At 35.2% G+C, this 18,278-nt stretch overlaps 1 protein-coding gene and 1 pseudogene across 1 annotated transcript; one reads left to right on the top strand and one right to left on the bottom strand.

Moving 5' to 3' along the window:
• Window positions 1-4,678: 4,678 nt before the first annotated feature.
• LOC113428871 (olfactory receptor 5AR1-like) lies at window positions 4,679-7,910 on the bottom strand (annotated as a pseudogene).
• Window positions 7,911-14,312: 6,402 nt separating this feature from the next.
• On the top strand, window positions 14,313-15,239 carry LOC113428870 (olfactory receptor 5V1-like). Its single transcript, XM_026691399.1, has one exon. The coding sequence runs from the start codon at window positions 14,313-14,315 to the stop codon at window positions 15,237-15,239; it is 927 nt and encodes a 308-aa protein (XP_026547184.1).
• Window positions 15,240-18,278: the final 3,039 nt, after the last annotated feature.

The following is an 18,278-nucleotide window of genomic DNA, read 5'->3' as shown; positions in this document are numbered from 1 at the left end:
AAAGTACATTTATTATCTTATCACATATGTACATAATTATGGCTCCGGTCAATATGTTTTTATTATTTGTTCATGGTGGCAATTCTTCTCCCCATGTATTACCATTGTATACTATTATTTTAGATCCTCAGTTTCTCAGACTAAATATTGTTACTATTCTGCATTTCAACACTGTCTTCATTCATTCCTCCATACTATTTTCATGACCAGAATTTTTAAGATGCTTTTCCCATTCATAACAGGAGAGTTTTGTCTATTGATAAAGATTTTCCTTTGAATCAAAATATTTCAAATTAAAATCTTACCTTAGGCATTATCAGATTCAGCATCACAATATTCTTTGGTATCATTTGAATCATGTATATAATTTGGCCTAGAAACCCACTTTTTAATTAAGAAATGCAAAAGAGACTATTGCTTTATATAAAAATACAGTTATGCTACAATCTAGACAGCGTTGGACCTATATAATTAAAAAGAAGTCTGTTAAGGGAACTTTTTAAATGTTCCTATGAGAAGATTAAGTTTTTTTTATCATTAATGACTTTGCCCCTAATGTACGTCCAATCTCCTTTATCAATACATACATTATGACTTGTGTGTTTTCATCAGCATTTTTTTTTAACTTAAATTTACTATAAGACATTTCTGCAAGAATTTATAAATCTCTGTTTGGAATAAAGAGAAAAGAGTTCTTCTACAAGGATATTCCAAACAGAGATTTTTAACCTTGTTTATCATCACAAGCACAATGTTTATATAGTTACAGAAACTTAAAGTTAAAAATGACCATAGAAGTCACCTCTATTCAGTTCTTTTCTCAATGCAGGATTTATAGCACATCTTTTATAGAGAGCATCTCTTTGACAAGACTTCAGTCAGGAAATTTTTTCACTGATGTTCAACCTAAGATATTTCAGCAAGTGGAATATTTTGTTTAATTACTAAAATGCTGGGAAAGAATACTGGTGGGCAGAATGGAGTATAAAAGAGAGAAGACTCTATAGGGAGGTGGGTACAAGGTATAGACAGCTTTAAAATACTAAAAAATTAAATTAAATTAAAAATCCCTGAAAAAATGTCAACCAAATTTAAAACAGTTTTGCCCCAACACTCATTTGGTTTGGATATTGCTTATAATAGTATTCATTTGGTTTCACCTTCAGTCATTTTTTCTTCTCTAATTCTCAGAACTGTGAACTTCATTTGTTTCATTTTACTGTGAAATAAGTTAGACATCTAATATTATTAATGTTTAAAACATCAAATATAGATATAATAAACACATTTCACTTCCACTAACTGCTTACTTTGCACAGGAAACATTATTCTTGCTTCTTTTGAAGCAGTATGGTATGATAAAGCAAAGCAAAAGATTTTCATTTATGCCAATGGATCTTGAAGAGATCTAATTGATATGGGGTAAAATTAATCATGGATAAAACAATAATGCATTACTGAAAACAATATAATGAAAGAAAAATACATTGATAGATGACAAGTAGAATTAATTTGTAGCAGGAAATTCTTTTACCATTTACACTCAAGCCTGCCAGTAGATGAAATGCTTGCTTGTCTCTTAAAATCTTGAGAAGGAAATATAACAGAATAACAGTGTGAAAAAGTTGTCTTTGATCTAATGGAATATAGTATGGTAAAATAATATATTACCTATTGAAATGACTCCATGGCATTTAAAATACAGGTTTCTCCCACAGGTTTCAGTTCCACAACCATTTCCAAGGCTATTTCTCCCCAGTGGGCTTTGTGTTTTTCTCAGTTCTCTCAGGAATCTAGGTCTCTCTGATACACATTCTGAATACTTTGTGATTTAAAGATTCTGCATTTCTATTATTGTTATTATTCCTTTTTGTAGGAATCTATGGATGGAGATTTTGCCATAATTCTATGCTAGTGTTTAATAACCATGCAACATATTGTGTTGACTTATGTTTTTTTTTCTCATTAGAAAAGGACCAGGATTCTTTCATCTAGTTGAAGGTTTCTATTAGTCAATATATTTTCCTGGATGAATTTGTTGTATAGCATCAAAGCTACATTTGAACATATGGTTCATAATTTATATGAAGTGGCCTCTGGTTTACAAGATTTTAGGAAGATTGGTCAAACTTAAGTAGCATCTCTATGTGTGTGTGTGTGTGTGTGTGTGTGTGCATGTGTACACGTATTTAAACAATTCAAAAAGTTGTGCATACTTTCTTAATAGGCCTATTCATGTATTTCCTTAAACATGAATGGAAGACTGTAGAGCATAACCATGTACACATTTCTAGCTGACATTTAGACAGATTTCTAAAAAAAAAAACTAAGTATCTTTTCAATATCTCATACATATGCTTAAATGTGACACATTATGAAATTCATTTGCATGTATACCCTTTTTAAAATCTGCTTCTGTTATATTTACAAACTTTTTTTCTACCACTGTTACATTTCAGGGGAAAATTCAATGCATATATGGCATGCTTCTAGGTTAAAAAAATATAAAATACATCTTTTAAAGGGTTTCATTCCTTGAAATATTGTATATTGCCGTTTCCTAGATTTTAGGAGCAAAGATTATTATTTTTTCTTGTTAATTTTATTTTTCTTGTTTTAGTTCTTTTGAGGTGCCCAGGATCATTAGAATTTGGGAGGTACAAAATTTTTATAAATGAATATTTTTTTCACCTTCCTATTCTAAAAACATGAAGGATATCATAAGGATGATATGAAGATAAATACAAGTCTTCATTGTTCAGGTCCAGAATTAAACATTGGGATTATTAAGGGATAACCCATTGGGATTATTCTATAATGCTATTAGCTTCCTTTCGTAATTGTGTATTGTTTTATTTATTTATTTATTTATTTATTTGATTTGATTTGCCAATTGTTTACAAGATAATAAGTATAAGTGTATACATAGTTGTGAATACATGAAATGGGTACATATAAGAAAAATAAAAGAATAAGAGAAACAATAGGACAGGGACGGTAGGGCACGTTGGTGCGCTTATGCACGCCCCCTACAGACCTCTTAGGAAAGGGGTGAGGTCAATAGTAGACAGTCTAAGGTTAAAGTTTTTGGGGTTTGGGGAAGAAACTACAGAGTCGGGTAGAGTATTCCAGACATTGACCACTCTATTGCTGAAGTCGTATTTCCTGCAATCAAGTTTGGTGCGGTTTACTTTGAGTTTGTATCTATTGTGTGCTCTTGTGTTGTTATGGTTGAAGCTGAAGTATTCACTGACAGGTAGGACATTGCAATGTATGATTTTATATACCATGCTTAAGTCAGACCGAAGACGGCGTAATTCAAGGTTTTCTAGTTCTAGAATTTCAAGTCTGGTGGCATAATTGTGATGGCATTAACAAAGGAATGTTACTTTGTCTACTTGCAGCATGCTTTAACAGAAGTAGAAGCAATGATAATTATGTTGTTTCCTCTTATGAAGAGTTATGAAGCACAATGAGGTATTATTCCTAATATAGTTTGAAATCATATTGATTATAAAAATATTTGATAGAGCTGGCTAAATTGGCCAGTTTAGTTTTCTTCTTTCTGTCTGGAAAACAGAAGCAGACTGACTTCAAGCTATTGTCTTGCTTATATCATAAGATATTAATGTGATACTGAAAATGTAAATAGAGAGACATGACAAAGAAACAATGCCATTATTTTTCTTCTTCCTGTGACATTATCCTTCCTGTATATATCTTTGGTTTGTGCTTTGTCTTTCACCAACCTTGTTATACACTTTTAAGTTATCTTTTACTAAGCAAAATGATATTGTTTGGAGACAGGCTATTTATGGAAATGTTTTCACCCCATTACATTACATTAGGCCACCTGTGAAGCATATTGTGGATTCTGTTGGATAAAGAATTCTAACTAGTGAGGTCCAGGAAATGAGCTTGCTCTACTATTCTCTCCCCAGAGGTGAGGCAGGGAGCAATTTTGGAAAGATGTAAAAATTGGCTGTGGGATCTTGCTTGGATCCCTCAGAAGAGCATGGAGCTGTTGATTAGCACCCAGAAAGCTCTTCTAGCTATCTTTTAATTAATGTTTAATATTATTTTATAATCCTTGCCTTTTTAAATTGTAAATTTTATATTCTGATTTTAATGTTTCAATTTTTTTATTTGTTCACCAGAGTCCCACATTAAGGGAGATAGACAATTTCAAACGTTAATGAATAAATAATTTAAAAATAAATAAATTTAAAGACAGCTGTCATCATTTATTATTCACTGCAAAACAGGAGGCAAATGTATCATTGTATTTATATGCAAGATAAAGTTTGCAGAGTAGTATGAAAATATATTTCTTCTTACATTTAGCAAATTGAAACTGAAACCTGTTTTATCACTTAGAAATATTTAAAACTGGATTCAGAAAACTACATATTTTCTTCCTCCCCCTCCTCCTCCTCCTTCTTCTTTGTAATGAGAAAAATCACCCTAAATATGCCCCATCAATTTTGACTTGAGTAGTCAATATGCTATGAAATGTTCACTATATTTGTTACTAAGAAAGCAATTGTATGTTGGTCTACAGACAACGAGGACCTATAGAATAGTAACAGTTATTTCCAGATTGAGTGATTACAAAATTGCAAACAGAAGTTATCATTTTCAACACAGTTTTTGTTCCCTTTGTATTACTTAATGTTTTTCAGAACACTTCTTGAGCACTATAGGTCTTCCAACCTTTTACATACAAATTTTTAAGGGCTTGTTTATCTTCCTTATTCCTAAGGCTATATATCATAGAATTCAAAAGTGGGATAATAATGGCTTCCAGTTTGAAGGGCTTCAGCAACAGACAGAAATCCGTGATCATGCGCGGTTTCTGTCTGGGCTCGCCGCTGGAGCACCCTGAGCCGGCTGGTTTCAGTGCTAAGCCACCCCATAGAGGTGGTGAAGAGGGGGGAGACCACAAGCAGGGTCGAGGAGAGCCGCATCTCTTCTCCTCAGCTGGCCATTACTCCCTTTCCCGAAGGTGGTTGCAGTGGTGGTCAGAAATGACCACCACAAAGAAGAACTCGACCAGAAAAGAATGTGCAGGAGGAAGATAAGAAGTGAAAGTTTTGGCTGACCGGGTTAAATTTTGAAAGCAACAACTAAGTTACCCTGGAATTTAAACTTACAAAAAAATAACATCGCTCCCAAACAAGAATCGGAAGCAGCAAAGGAAAGTGAAAAGGGAAAGGTTTGGCTTTTTGTTTTTCCTTCTCTCTCCTTTCCTATACTGACAACTAAGAGACTTAAATAAGAAATCGGAAAAATCCGCTTTGACTGACAACTAAGAGACTTAAATGAGAAATCGGAAAAATCCGCTTTGACATCAATAGGCAATTAAGCTGAAAATAAAACAAAATGCCAAAGGGATAATAAAGATTTATAGACATTAAAATTTTTCTTTTTCATAAGCAGGAAGGGAGAGAAAAAGGATAAGGGCAGGATCTGGAAGAGGGAGGAGACTGCCTGGAATTAAAAAGTAAAACTTCAACAGACTTCTAAAAGATACATTTTAACTGAAACTTTGCAACTAAATAGTAAAAGAGAAAGTGAAAAAAGAGCAAAAAAGAAACAGCTTGCGTGTATTTGGATTATTTGGTGATTTTTGGATTCTTGGTTATTATATTTGAATGACTAAAATAAATTGGGTGGTTGATTAAAAATTTATACAATGGCACCACTTCTGGATTAATTGAAAATGGAACTTAAAAAGTACAAAGAAGATGCACAAGAAGGGAAGGGTTCTTTTGGCTTCGTTTTTCAATTCTTAGAAATGGAGATTTGGAACTATGAGAAACAAAAAGAAAAGACTGCAAAACAAGAAGACTGGGACAAAGAAGAAGCCATCTTTAATGAACAAGCAATTTTATGTGGGGAAGAAAAAGGAAAGGGGAAGAAAGAGAATGGAGAATTTAAGACTTAAAAAAACAACCAAAGAAAAGAAAAGTAATTCGAAAAATAAGTATAACACTGAAAGCAACAGAAAAGGGGAATACAGAAGAGAGAAATAGAGGTAGAGAGACAAGGGGGTAAAAGGGAGAGAGAAGAAGAGAGGGAAGAAGGAAAGGAAAAGAAGTTAAAAAGGACTGGAGCAAGATATAGAGAAACAGGAACTATTTAGAGATAATGGGTGAAAATCTAACTGTAAAAGGGATTCTGTAAAGGTACATAAGATTGTATTGTTATATTAGTAATAGAAATAACTTTAGAAAATTGGAAACAACGTATGATTAAAATGAGGGATAAAATAGTTAGTGTAATTTAGTGAAATGTTTGTGAATAAAATAAGTGAAATAAAATAAATGAGAAAATTGAATTAGGAAGGAGCGGGAACATTTTAATTAGTTAATGTTTTATAAAATATAAGTGAGGGGGGAAGTAACTATGGAAAGCTTATAATTGTTCCCATAGAAGTATGATATTTAATTGAAAAGTAATGTTAAAGGCGTTAAGACTTTAATGACTATTAATATTAATGATAGAATTGAATTGGAATGGAATGTTGTTTTAATTATATACATTTATATTTTTTTCTTTTTAAGAATACAGTGTGTATTTTAAGAATGTACCAAGCAGAATCCGAATGGAAGTTATGTATTATATTGAATGTTACAACTTTAGGAAAAGATATAAAGGTGTCATACTCCAATCAGTAACTACAGGAGAAATTTTGTTTAATGAGAAAAGATAATAGATAATTGAAACAGGAAAGACAAAAAAATAAATACAATGATCTGAATTGAGATGAGATAATTAAAATAAAATTGAGAAAATTAAAAGAGGAGAGAAGCTATGCAGAAAATGTAAAATAGTAATAAGATATGGAATAGAATATAAAAATGAGCATGAACCTCAATTTGTGTCTGTACAAAGAAATGTAACCCGGGATTATGCTACTTTCAAAAAAGATGTTTTATTTGTATTTTTTTTTTCTCTTTGTGAAAACTCAAATAAAATTTACAAAAAAAAAAAAAAGTGGGGTGATAATGCAGTAGAACATAGCTGCCAACTGGTCCATGTTGAAGGAGATATTTTGGGTGGGCCTGACATAGATGAACATCATGGTTCCATAAAAGATACCAACCACTGGTAAATGGGAGGCAAAGATGGAACAGGCCTTTTCACATCCATCTGAAGAATGAATATTCAGAACAGCAATCAAGATGACAGCATAAGAAATTGCAGTTAATATGAATGATCCAACAAGAATGAAAGTACAGGGAAAAAACCTCAATATTTCATTGAGTTCAGTCTGATTACAAACTAACCTCAGCAATGGCAATATGTCACAGAAAAAATGATCTACAATATTACTTCCACAATAGCTGAGCTGTGATATTAGAAAAAACTGGTATTAATGGTAAGACCAAACCAGTAATCCAAGAGCAAATAGAAAGTTGAGCACAGACAATATTATTTATAATTGTATTATATCTCAGTGGAAAATGTACAGCCACATATCTATCATAAGCCATTACAACATAATTGTATTATAGCTCAGTGGAAAATTTATAGCCACATATCTATCATAAGCCATTGCAGCCAAAGGGGGGCATTCAATGTCACCAATAGCATGGAAAAATATATCTGAGTAAGACAACAGTTGAAAGACATAACATTCTTTTCTCTAATGAGGTCAGCCAATATCGTTGGGACTATAACTATAGTACAACAGATCTCCAGAAAGGAAAAGTTTCTCAGGAAGAAATACATTGGGGTGCTGGGACAAGTCTCATAACTGGTGATGAAGAATATAACTGTGTTTCCTATTATTGTTAATGTGTACATGATTAGAATGAGTACAAATAATGGAATTCTGGTCTTTTGCAGGTTGAAGAATCCTGAATAACAAATTCAGTAATTGTAGTATAATTGGAAAGTTCCATCCTAGGATTTTTGCTGCTTCTTTGGAAACAATTTTTTAAAGTGTGAATGAATTTTATTTTTTCTAATAAATGTCCATAAGACATTTATATCAGAAAGATAAATATCAAAAAGCTATATAACAGGGGAAACAGTTCAGGGATTAAATGAGACAAAAGAAATAGATACCATATACATGGCATTACAACTTTGGTTCTTCTTCTTCTTCTTCTTCTTCTTCTTCTTCTTCTTCTTCTTCTTCTTCTTCTTCTTCTTCTTCTTCTTCTTCTTCTTCTTCTTCTTCTTCTTCTTCTTCTTCTTCTTCTTCTTCTTCTCCTCCTCCTCCTCCTCCTCCTCCTCCTCCTCCTCCTCCTCCTCCTCCTCCTCCTCCTCCTCCTCCTCCTCCTCCTCCTCCTCCTCCTCCCTTTTCTATATCAAACCTCTTCTTAACTTTGTTGTTGGCCACAAATAAATCATTATCAGTACATATTTTGGATAATAGCTGACATACCAGCATATGGGCCAGGCTTTGTGTCTCTCCACATTCACATCACATATTGTTATCCATGAAGAGCCTTAACTGGAGCATATTGGTTTTACATTTAGGCACTCCAATTCTTAACCTATTTATATAATCTTATATAACTGATTTAAAATATTTAAATTAAAAAATCAGGGAGCAAACATAAAATATTACTATATTTTATTCTGTAAATTCATAGCAGACATCAAATCAGACTAAAGCTATGCAAACAGAAAATGATGGATACTATTTGGGATTTGATGGTCATTTTTAGTTTTTTTTTTAAATAAAAAATAAAACAAAAATCTGGTGCTGAATATTTTAAACTATAGGCAGAATGCCTCATATGGTTATGAGCTATTATGAGTGTCCTTTTAGAACACTCATGTATGAATGAGAAAAATCATGTCTTTCACATACAATAGTTATTTCTTTTACACACACACACACACACACACACACACACACACACGCACATATATAATCAACAATCAAACGTATATACGTTGACAGTGAATTACATGTCTCAGTGTTGGCTATGCCCAGGCTAATGCCGCAGTGTCAACTTCTAATAAATCCTTTTTAATTTTGGGAGTGTGGTTCGAGGCTCATGATTTAATTGGAGTAACTGCTGGAATCCTGACAGATAGCCAACTCTGAGACACATAATTCATTTTCACCCTTGATCCTGCTTTCCCTCTCCACCCCTCTGGGTGTATCATCCAACAAAACATGTCCATAGCCAAGAGTCATCAATCATGCTCCCCAATTAGATTTTTGCTTGGCAGAAACTTCAGTCATCTAATAAGTCCTGAAGAAAATATGAATGGAATGTACTTTCAATTCCACACTGCTGTCTGCTCTTTGAAACCCAACCCCCACTTCTTTCTGTTGACAACTATAAAACATGCATACAAAATGTTTGAGTTGACTTTTTTTTCATTTAAACAGGTTGCTTTAATGCTCCTACAAAATATGTATATATTGAAGGCAAATTCAGGTCAGATCTTATGAAATTATACAGCCGATTGCAAACCAAAATGTTTTCACAATAAGCCAAGTTAGTGAGCACACCTGTCATTGCTTCATGGAAGCCTCTGATAAGGAGATGTATAACCTTGGACCCTTAGCCTAATTTCTAAAGCCTTGACCAGCCTGCTGAACAAGGAGGGAAGAAAAGTGAGAGGGGTGGGTCACAAAAAGGAAACAACTACTTGGCTCCACCTGCCAATAACATCAGTCCCATTTTCTACTCTCATGATTCTCTGGATAGATTATGAAATTCTCATCCCTGCTTTACAACATTCCCATGTGCCCACCCCCACCCCTCTGGTTGTATCATCCAATGAAACACACCCATAGTCAAGAGTCATCAATCATGCTCTCCAATTAGATTTTTGCATGGCAGAAGATTCAGTCATCTAATCAGTCTTTGAAGAAAATATGAATGGAATGTACTTTCAATTCCACACTGCTGCCTGCTCTTTGAAACTCCCCCACTTCTTTTTGTTAACATTCATACAAAATGTTTTATGAGTTGACACCCTACTCTAGCAGAGGCCTGGTAGACCAATCTTCTCATCAGCCCCTGGAGGGCAGACAAATGTGATCAAGTGAACAAGAAGTCATAAGTTGCTCCAACTTCCACTTACACTTGGTTGTTTAGTGGTTGTTGTTTTTTTGTTTAATTAAGGAACTCTCTGAAATGATGGCCTATGGGTCACCAGTTTTCTAACATATACTAGATTCTAAAACACTTTGAAAATTATTTGGGAAAGTTGCTTCAAAGTACAGAATACCATGAATATAACACAAAACAGTAACTTGTAAAGCATTTTCAGTATTAAAAGTGCAACAAAAGAATATTATAGAGTTGCATAGATAATAGTAAAATGGCAGCTTGCAAATTAACTAAAAATGGGAAAAAATCCAAAAAAATAACAGTTATCCAGATAAACTGCAAAGATAGTTTGACTTGTACACCCCAAATGCACTGCTCAAAAAACTAAAGGGAACACTTAAACAACACAATGTAACTCCAAGTCAATCACACTTCTGTGAAATTAAACTGTCCACTTAGGTAGCAACACTGATTGACAATCAATTTCACATACTGTCGTGCAAATGGAATAGACAACAGGTGGAAAGCATAGGCAGTAAGCAAGACATCCCCAATAAAGGAGCAGATCTGCAGGTGGTGACCACAGACCACTTTTCAGTTCCTATGCTTTCTGGCTGATAGTTTGGTCACTTTTGAATTCTGGCGGTGCTGTCACTCTAGTGGTAGCATGAGACGGAGTCTACAACCCACAAAAGTGGCTCAGGTAGTGCAGCTCATCCAGGATGGCACATCAATGCGAGCTGTGGCAAGAAGGTTTGCTGTGTCTGTCAGTGTAGTGTCCAGAGCATGGAGGCGCTACGAGGAGACAGGCCAGTACATCAGGAGACGTGAAGGAGGCCGTAGGAGGGCAACCTCTGCCTTTGTGCAAGAAGGGACAGGAGGAGCACTGCCAGAGCCCTGCAAAATGACCTCCAGCGGGCCACAAATGTGCATGTGGCTACTCAAACAGTCAGAAACAGACTCCATGAAAGTGGTATGAGGACCCGACGTCCACAGGTGGGGGTTGTGCTTACAGCCCAACACCGTACAGGACATTTGGCCTTTGCCAGAGAACACCAAGATTGGCAAATTCACCACTGGCGCCCTGTGCTCTTCACAGATGAAAGCAGGTTCACACTGAGCACATGTGACAAATGTGACAGGGTCTGGAGACGCCGTGGAGAATATTCTGCTCCCTGCAACATCCTCCAGCATGACCGGTTTGGCAGTGAGTCAGTAATGGTGTGGGATGGCATTTCTTTAGGGGGCCGCACAGCCCTCCATGTGCTTGCCAGAGGTAGCCTGACTGCCATTAGGTACCGAGATGAGATCCTCAGACCCCTTGTGAGACCATATGCTGGTGCGGTTGGCCCTGGGTTTCTCCTAATGCACGACAATGCTAGACCTCATGTGGCTGGAGTGTGTCAGCAGTTCCTGCAAGATGAAGGCATTGATGCTATGGACTGGCCCTCCCGTTCCCCAGACCTGAATCTAATTGAGCACATCTGGGACATCATGTCTCGCTCCATCCACCAATACCACATTGCACCACAGACTGTCCAGGAGTTGGGGGATGCTTTAGTCCAGGTGTGGGAGGAGATCCCTCAGGAGACCATCCACCACCTCATCAGGAGCATGCCCAGGCTTTGTAGGGAGGTCATACAGGCACATAGAGGCCACACACTACTGAGCCTCATTTTGACTTGTTTTAAGGACATTACATCAAAGTTGGATCAGCCTGTAGTGTTTTTTTCCACTTTAATTTTGAGTGTAACTCCAAATCCAGACCTCCATGGGTTGCTAAATTTGATTTCCATTGAGAATTTTTGTGTGATTTTGTTGTCAGCACATTCAACTATGTAATGAACAAAGTATTTAATATGAATATTTCATTCATTCAGATCTAGGATGTCTTATTTTTGTGTTCCCTTTATTTTTTTGAGCAGTGTATATTTACCCCCCTTGCATCATTTTGCATATTTCTTTTCTCTAAGGAGTTCTCACACTGTGCATTTCTTGGAGACCAGAAATGTTGAAAGTTTGGCAGATAGAAAACTCATATGTTGCAGAGATCTCTCTCAGGGGAAAGCACAGAAGATCATAAACATCTGAATGGAGATGAAAAGAATGTCCTGACTCAACTCATACTCTACATTAGCCAGCTACTGATAAAAAATATTGCATTCGCTCAATGGTTCCTCAAACCAGTGTTGATGGACTATCAACTATGTCAAACAAAATAATTCCCAGACACAGACCAGAAAATGGAAAGCTTTTATACAATCCTGACTGTTTCTTGGAGGTACTTGAATTCAGTAGAATGTGATCAGGTAATCAATCAACTTCTTCAAGATAACTTTGCAAATATTGTGCTACTAAATGCTATTAGACCTAATGAAGATGGAGCTTCCTACAACAGCAATACAGCTAAATGCTTGCTTTCATATGTAGAGAGTAGTGTATATATCCAAGGAATTAATTAGCAATGGGAGTTGAAGTATTGAGCTTCTAGAATACAATACACTGTAATAAATATCAGCAAGTACACTAAAACAAGCCCCATTATTTCAGGCTCAGATTTATGAAATCGGAGATAAGGAAAAAAAGTGAGCTTGGTTAAATATATGAACATTCCAGGTAAACAATTTTTCTTTGAAGATTCTCAATCATCCAAGTCATGTTGTCCCAAAGATGGTTTTTTACTCCCAAAAGGCAATTGGACTTTCTTTCTTTATTTTTCTTTGAAAACATTTCACTTCTTATCCAAGAAACATCTTCAGTTCCAGATAGACAAGATAGACAAACCCAGAAAGATAGAAAGAGACAACAAGGTACATTGTTTGTGTATTTGCATACATAGATACAGAAGGAGATAAATGCATGTGCACACACCTATATACATGTGCATGTGTGTGGATTACAAGGTTGTGTAACCCATTAATTTTTTAATGGTTTCCTTAACTTCTCTGTTTTTCAGGCTGTAGATAAGGGGGTTCAGCATGGGTGTTGAAATCTTATATTGAATAGAGAAAAAAATTAAATACAGTAGAGCATGAAGCAGTTGGGAGGAAGAACAATAGTTCTTTTGCAGGTAACAATGAGATCATTTTAGGGGGAGATAAGCATATTTCTATAACCCACACTGCAAGCTCATATTGTAGGAATAGTTTAGTTCACATAATAAAACTCCCTTCAGTGTAATGTAAACAAATCAGGAATTATGTAAAACTTAAATGAATTTGTAATATAATGTAATTTGAGTTTTTTGTACCTATAATGTGATTGAGATTGCTCAAAATTGATTCAAATTCAGGGCAGCTATTAAATAAAATCAAGTGCCTATAAATCACTTCAAAGAAGTTAAAAAATGATTTGGTACTCCTACTTTGTATCCCCTCATACATTTGGGACAATACTAAGCATATTTTTACTTTGCAAATTGAAAACAAAACAAAGAAAAAAACCAAGAATCTTAAACATCACCTAGTGTCTTGCTCTGAAGAGGAAATCAGCCATGCCAACAAGACTCCTACCCCAAAAATGGAAGTAGTCAGAAATTGGTAAACTTTGCAATTTTTAGTCTACTTTTTAAACTTTTTGATTTTTTTTTACTTCTAAAAGACAGAGGGAGGAGGGGAGAAAAGAAGGAAGGAAGGAAGGAAGGAAGGAAGGAAGGAAGGGAGAGAGAAAGAAAGAAAGAAAGAAAGAAAGAAAGAAAGAAAGAAAGAAAGAAAGAAAGAAAGAAAGAAAGAAAGAAAGAAAGAAAGGAAGGAAGGAAGGAAGGAAGGAAGGAAGGAAGGAAGGAAGGAAGGAAGGAAGGAAGGAAGAAAGAAAGAAAGAAAGAAGAAAAACACTGATAAAATACCTCCATGTTGTTTTCAAGGAAATTTCATGGCTATGACTGAGAAGTTAAAGAATTCAAGCTTATCTTGAAATCAAATGGATAGATCCAGAATTCAGCATGTAAAGTATAGGTGACATGTCACTGTCTTTAAACAACAGTAGACATGAACTCCATAACAATAAAATTCCAAACTATGCAAATTAGTGTACTAGTCACTGAGACGTTACATAAATCTTAAAGAGATATTTTTATTTTCACTTGTTTGAAATCCACATAAATATATTTGGCTGGAAAAGAATCTAGATACTGAAAGGCATAGGTCCTGGATTTGATACATGATGGATTTTGTTTGTGGCTTCATTAAAATGTTCACAATTTGCATAGAATTTACTTTGTTTGTTTTTTCCCTTTAAGCTACTTCACAACCACAACAAGGAGTAACTTATTTGGGATGAGACATGAAAATACAGAACCAAACTATTCTTTCAGAGTTCATCATCCTTGGCTTTCAAAACCTCCAGGAACTGCAATACTTGCTCTTCAGTGTATTTCTGACTATCTATTTATTCACAATGCTGTGGAATACTTCCATTATCACTATAGCAATTTTGGATCAGAATCTCAGAACCCCCATGTATTTTTTTCTGGGGAACCTGTCTTTCCTTGACATCTGTTACACCAGCACCACAATTCCACAGATGCTGAATCTTATCCTCAAAGACAGAAATAGCATTTCTTACACAGCCTGTGTTCTCCAATTGTACTTTTTCTTCTCCTTTGTAGGGACAGAATGCCTTCTTCTGGCAGTAATGGCTTTGGATCGCTATGTTGCTATTTGCAATCCTTTGCACTACTCATTATTTATGAGAAGATGGGTCTGCTTCCAACTAGCTATAGCTTGCTGGATTGGAGGTTTTCTTAACTCTGCAATACATACTTATTTTGCCTTTCAGTTACCTTTTTGTGGAGATAATTTCCTAGAGGCATTCTACTGTGATATTCCTCCACTGCTAAAGTTATCATGTGGAGACATCTCTCTCAACCAAAAGCTCTTGCTATCTATTGGTTTACTCATAGCATGGACACCTCTTTTTTGCATCCTTCTCTCATATGCATCCATCATCTCCACAGTCCTGAAGATGCATTCTGCAGAAGGAAGACAAAAAGCTTTTTCCACCTGCTCCTCTCATCTTACAGTGGTTCTACTTTATTATGGCAGTAGCATTTTCACCTATTTGAGACCTGTTTCTCCCCAGTCTTCTGTTAATACCAAGCTGATCCCACTAATGTACACCATCTTGACTCCATTACTAAACCCTGTTATATATACTTTGCGTAACAAAGATGTAAAGAATGCTTGGAGAAGTATAATGGGAAAGATTTAAATATTGTAACATTCAGGAAGAAGCATATAGGAAAAAAAGGGTTCCCCTTTTTTTTCAGACAATGTGGTCTTAAGCTGGGAAGGGCTTATAGGTATTTTAAAGATGATAATACGAGCTCATTGTATTATAATGATTGCATTATAAAATTGCATGGAATTTCTTATGTACTTATGTATTTTTAATGAAGTTAATAAATGGTCCACAGTACACTGATACAAGGTAAAATAGAAATAGATAAATTATAGTTGCTTAAGTAGACTGGCTTTTATTGTTGATGTTTTGTTTTGAAATTATACTTGGTAGATTTTAATCTGCTTTAAATTGCTAAAGCAGAGTTTACAGCTATTTGAACTATTTGCTCCATAAAAAAAAAGAGAGAAAATGGACTACAAGGAGATAAAATATATTCACTCCCTTGAGTGACCCTTGTCTCGTGCTAATGACCTGGATATATAACATGAACTTGGCATTTTCTTTTTTCTAGCATTTGGCAAGCTCCCATTCTAAGATTCTTTTATGAAAGTGCTAACAACCCCTGACTATTTTTTCAGATAAAGTCAGATAGATTTGCTACCTAACACCTTACTGTATTAGGTATCTAACTTTCAAGGTAAGGTTGATGTATACCTAATAAAAAGGTAACCATTAATTTCAGATAATCACTTCTCTGAAATAAATGTAAATCAGTGACTCGAGCAGTGTCAGTTATTAATGCTGGCAAAATGCATTAAAAAGAAAGTTCCATAAAATTGGGTCCCCTAGTAGGTGAAGACCTAACCTTTTTAAGAAGGCAATAACAATGGGAATGAGGAAGGAAGAAAGAGGGAAAAGAGGACAACCAGCAACAAAGTAAATTATAGCAGTGAGAGTGAGCTTGAGAACAGAAAGGTTTTCCTTGGATCTTCTCTTATTTAATGTATTGAGCCATAAAGAGATCAATGTCTGTTGGGCATCTTATATTTTGTGTCTGTGGTCAAACTACAGAGTTGTATGATTTACCTGGAACTCGTCATCATTGGGAGAACTAGTTGTTCACATAGAAAGTCATGCTTTATCCATGTACTCTTTGTTTATGAATTAGTGCCATTACCTTGATACAAATTCCCAAAGGATGTGAAGAGCATAAAGATGTCTATAATATGTTTAAAAAAAGTAAAGAAAAGATGCTTAAAGAAAAAAAAAATTGCTTGAGGAAGAAAAAAGAATTATGCAAATTCTACATTTTTTGCTCAAAAAAGGAAAGAAGATATGTAACACTTATTTCTTGAAGAAATATGGTTCAATCATATGTCATTTGTTGCAGAATATAGTACATGCTCAATCTTTGTTAATATCCTTTGTACGTTATAACAATCATTAATCATTTATTACATTGTAATTCTATCATATAGTTTAGACATATTGTAAAAACAGACCTTGTTGACTGAATTTATTCTTCTATGCTTTCCAGGTGTAGAAGAAATCCATATATTGAATTAGTTTTTGAAAAGTGCTTAGTCATATATCTGTTCATGGCTATGGAATATTTTTACCATTATTAAAGTCATTCTTGATCAAATGTTCAGAAACTATACTTCTTCTTTAGCATCCTATCTATCCTTGATATTTGATAACTATCTATATCAAATTGGAGATTCATGTATCTATTTTGTCACTTGAATAGGAATTCAAGATTATTAGGTGGTTAATAGTTTGTGTCAGATGGTGCTTCATTCAAAATCCAAGAAAGAAATACTTAGACTCCATTAATTAGAGAAAAAATATATTTTACTGGTAGCAACAAAAGAATTCTGAATCTGAGAAAATGAGTGCGTAAATCACATATACAAAGTGATGGCAACATTCCCACCCCCAATAGTTCAATTGGCTCATCCAATTAAAAGTTGTGTATAGCATCATGTGGGCATCTCCAGGTGGTGATGAGGCCTCTGTCCATTGACATATTTTGATAAAGAGTTGCGGCTGCACATAGCATAGGATAGAAGCCTAAGCAAGAAAACCCCCCCCCCCAACTTATACACTTATACAGTTATACACCTCCAGCTCGCTTCCCATAACCATGTCCCCTCCTCCTCCCCCTGTTACGACAGCCGAAAGATGCAAAGCAAAGGAAGAAAATCTTGAAGGCTGACATTCGGCCCTCCTGCAAAAGAGGTGTTAGTCCTATAAAAGATAAAAATAGAAGATAACAGAAAATATACATGTAATACTATAATATTATATTTTAGGGTTTATCAGGATATTTAGTACGAAATGCCTTGATAAGCTTAGGCACTCTAACATCCTTCTCATTCACCCACTTGGACTGGGAAGGAGGAAAATGTTTCCAAACAACCCAATATAGCAGTCGAGCCCTTTGTTTTCGAGAATCCACAATTTCTTTAACTTCAAAATGTTGTTCACCTTCAATTAGCAATGGCACGGGGGGATCAACCTGAGTCAGCCTCAAGTCGGAGGTATATTCAGGTTTTAATAAAGTAACATGGAAGACAGGTGGATCCGTTGGAGGGTTTTAGGTAATTTCAGTTGGACTGCCACAGGGTTCACAATTTGTTCAATTGGGAAAGGTCCAACATACTTAGGTCCAAGCTTTTTTGACTTTTGTGTGGTCTGCAAATATCTGGTGGATAAAAAGACCTTGTCACCAACTTGATATGGCTTTTGTGGAGTTCTCTTTTTATTTGCAATTTTTTTTATGGGCTTGATGAGCATCATCTAATGCTTTACGGGTAACTGGCCAGGTAAGCTGGAGCTGTGTTATCCATTCATCTAATGACTGAATGTTAGGTTTCTCCTGTGGAAGCTTGGGTATAGGTACAAAGTCCTGAAGCCACTTAAAATGGAATAAACCCAGTACTACCATGTACCAAATTGTTATATGCCACCTCAGCAAATGGCAGTAGGTCCGCCCAATCATCTTGCTGATAATTTATATAACATCTAAGATACTTTTCCACTACCGAGTTATTTCTTTCACAGGCCCCATTGGTTTGTGGGTGGTGGGCAGATCTTAAGCCCTGGGCAGAGCCAATTTCCTTC

The sequence above is a fragment of the Notechis scutatus genome, chromosome Z (genome assembly GCF_049901735.1).
Source record: "Notechis scutatus isolate UNSWTSFEM ecotype Mainland chromosome Z, rNotScu1.2, whole genome shotgun sequence".
Taxonomy (NCBI): domain Eukaryota; kingdom Metazoa; phylum Chordata; class Lepidosauria; order Squamata; family Elapidae; genus Notechis; species Notechis scutatus.
Note: the sequence above shows the minus strand (reverse complement) of the source record. Positions and strands in the feature narration are given on the sequence as shown.

Bases quoted from the DNA above. Each gene is read 5' to 3' on its own strand.
- LOC113428870 (XM_026691399.1), top strand. From the start codon at position 14,313: ATGAAAATACAGAACCAAACTATTCTTTCAGAGTTCATCATCCTTGGC.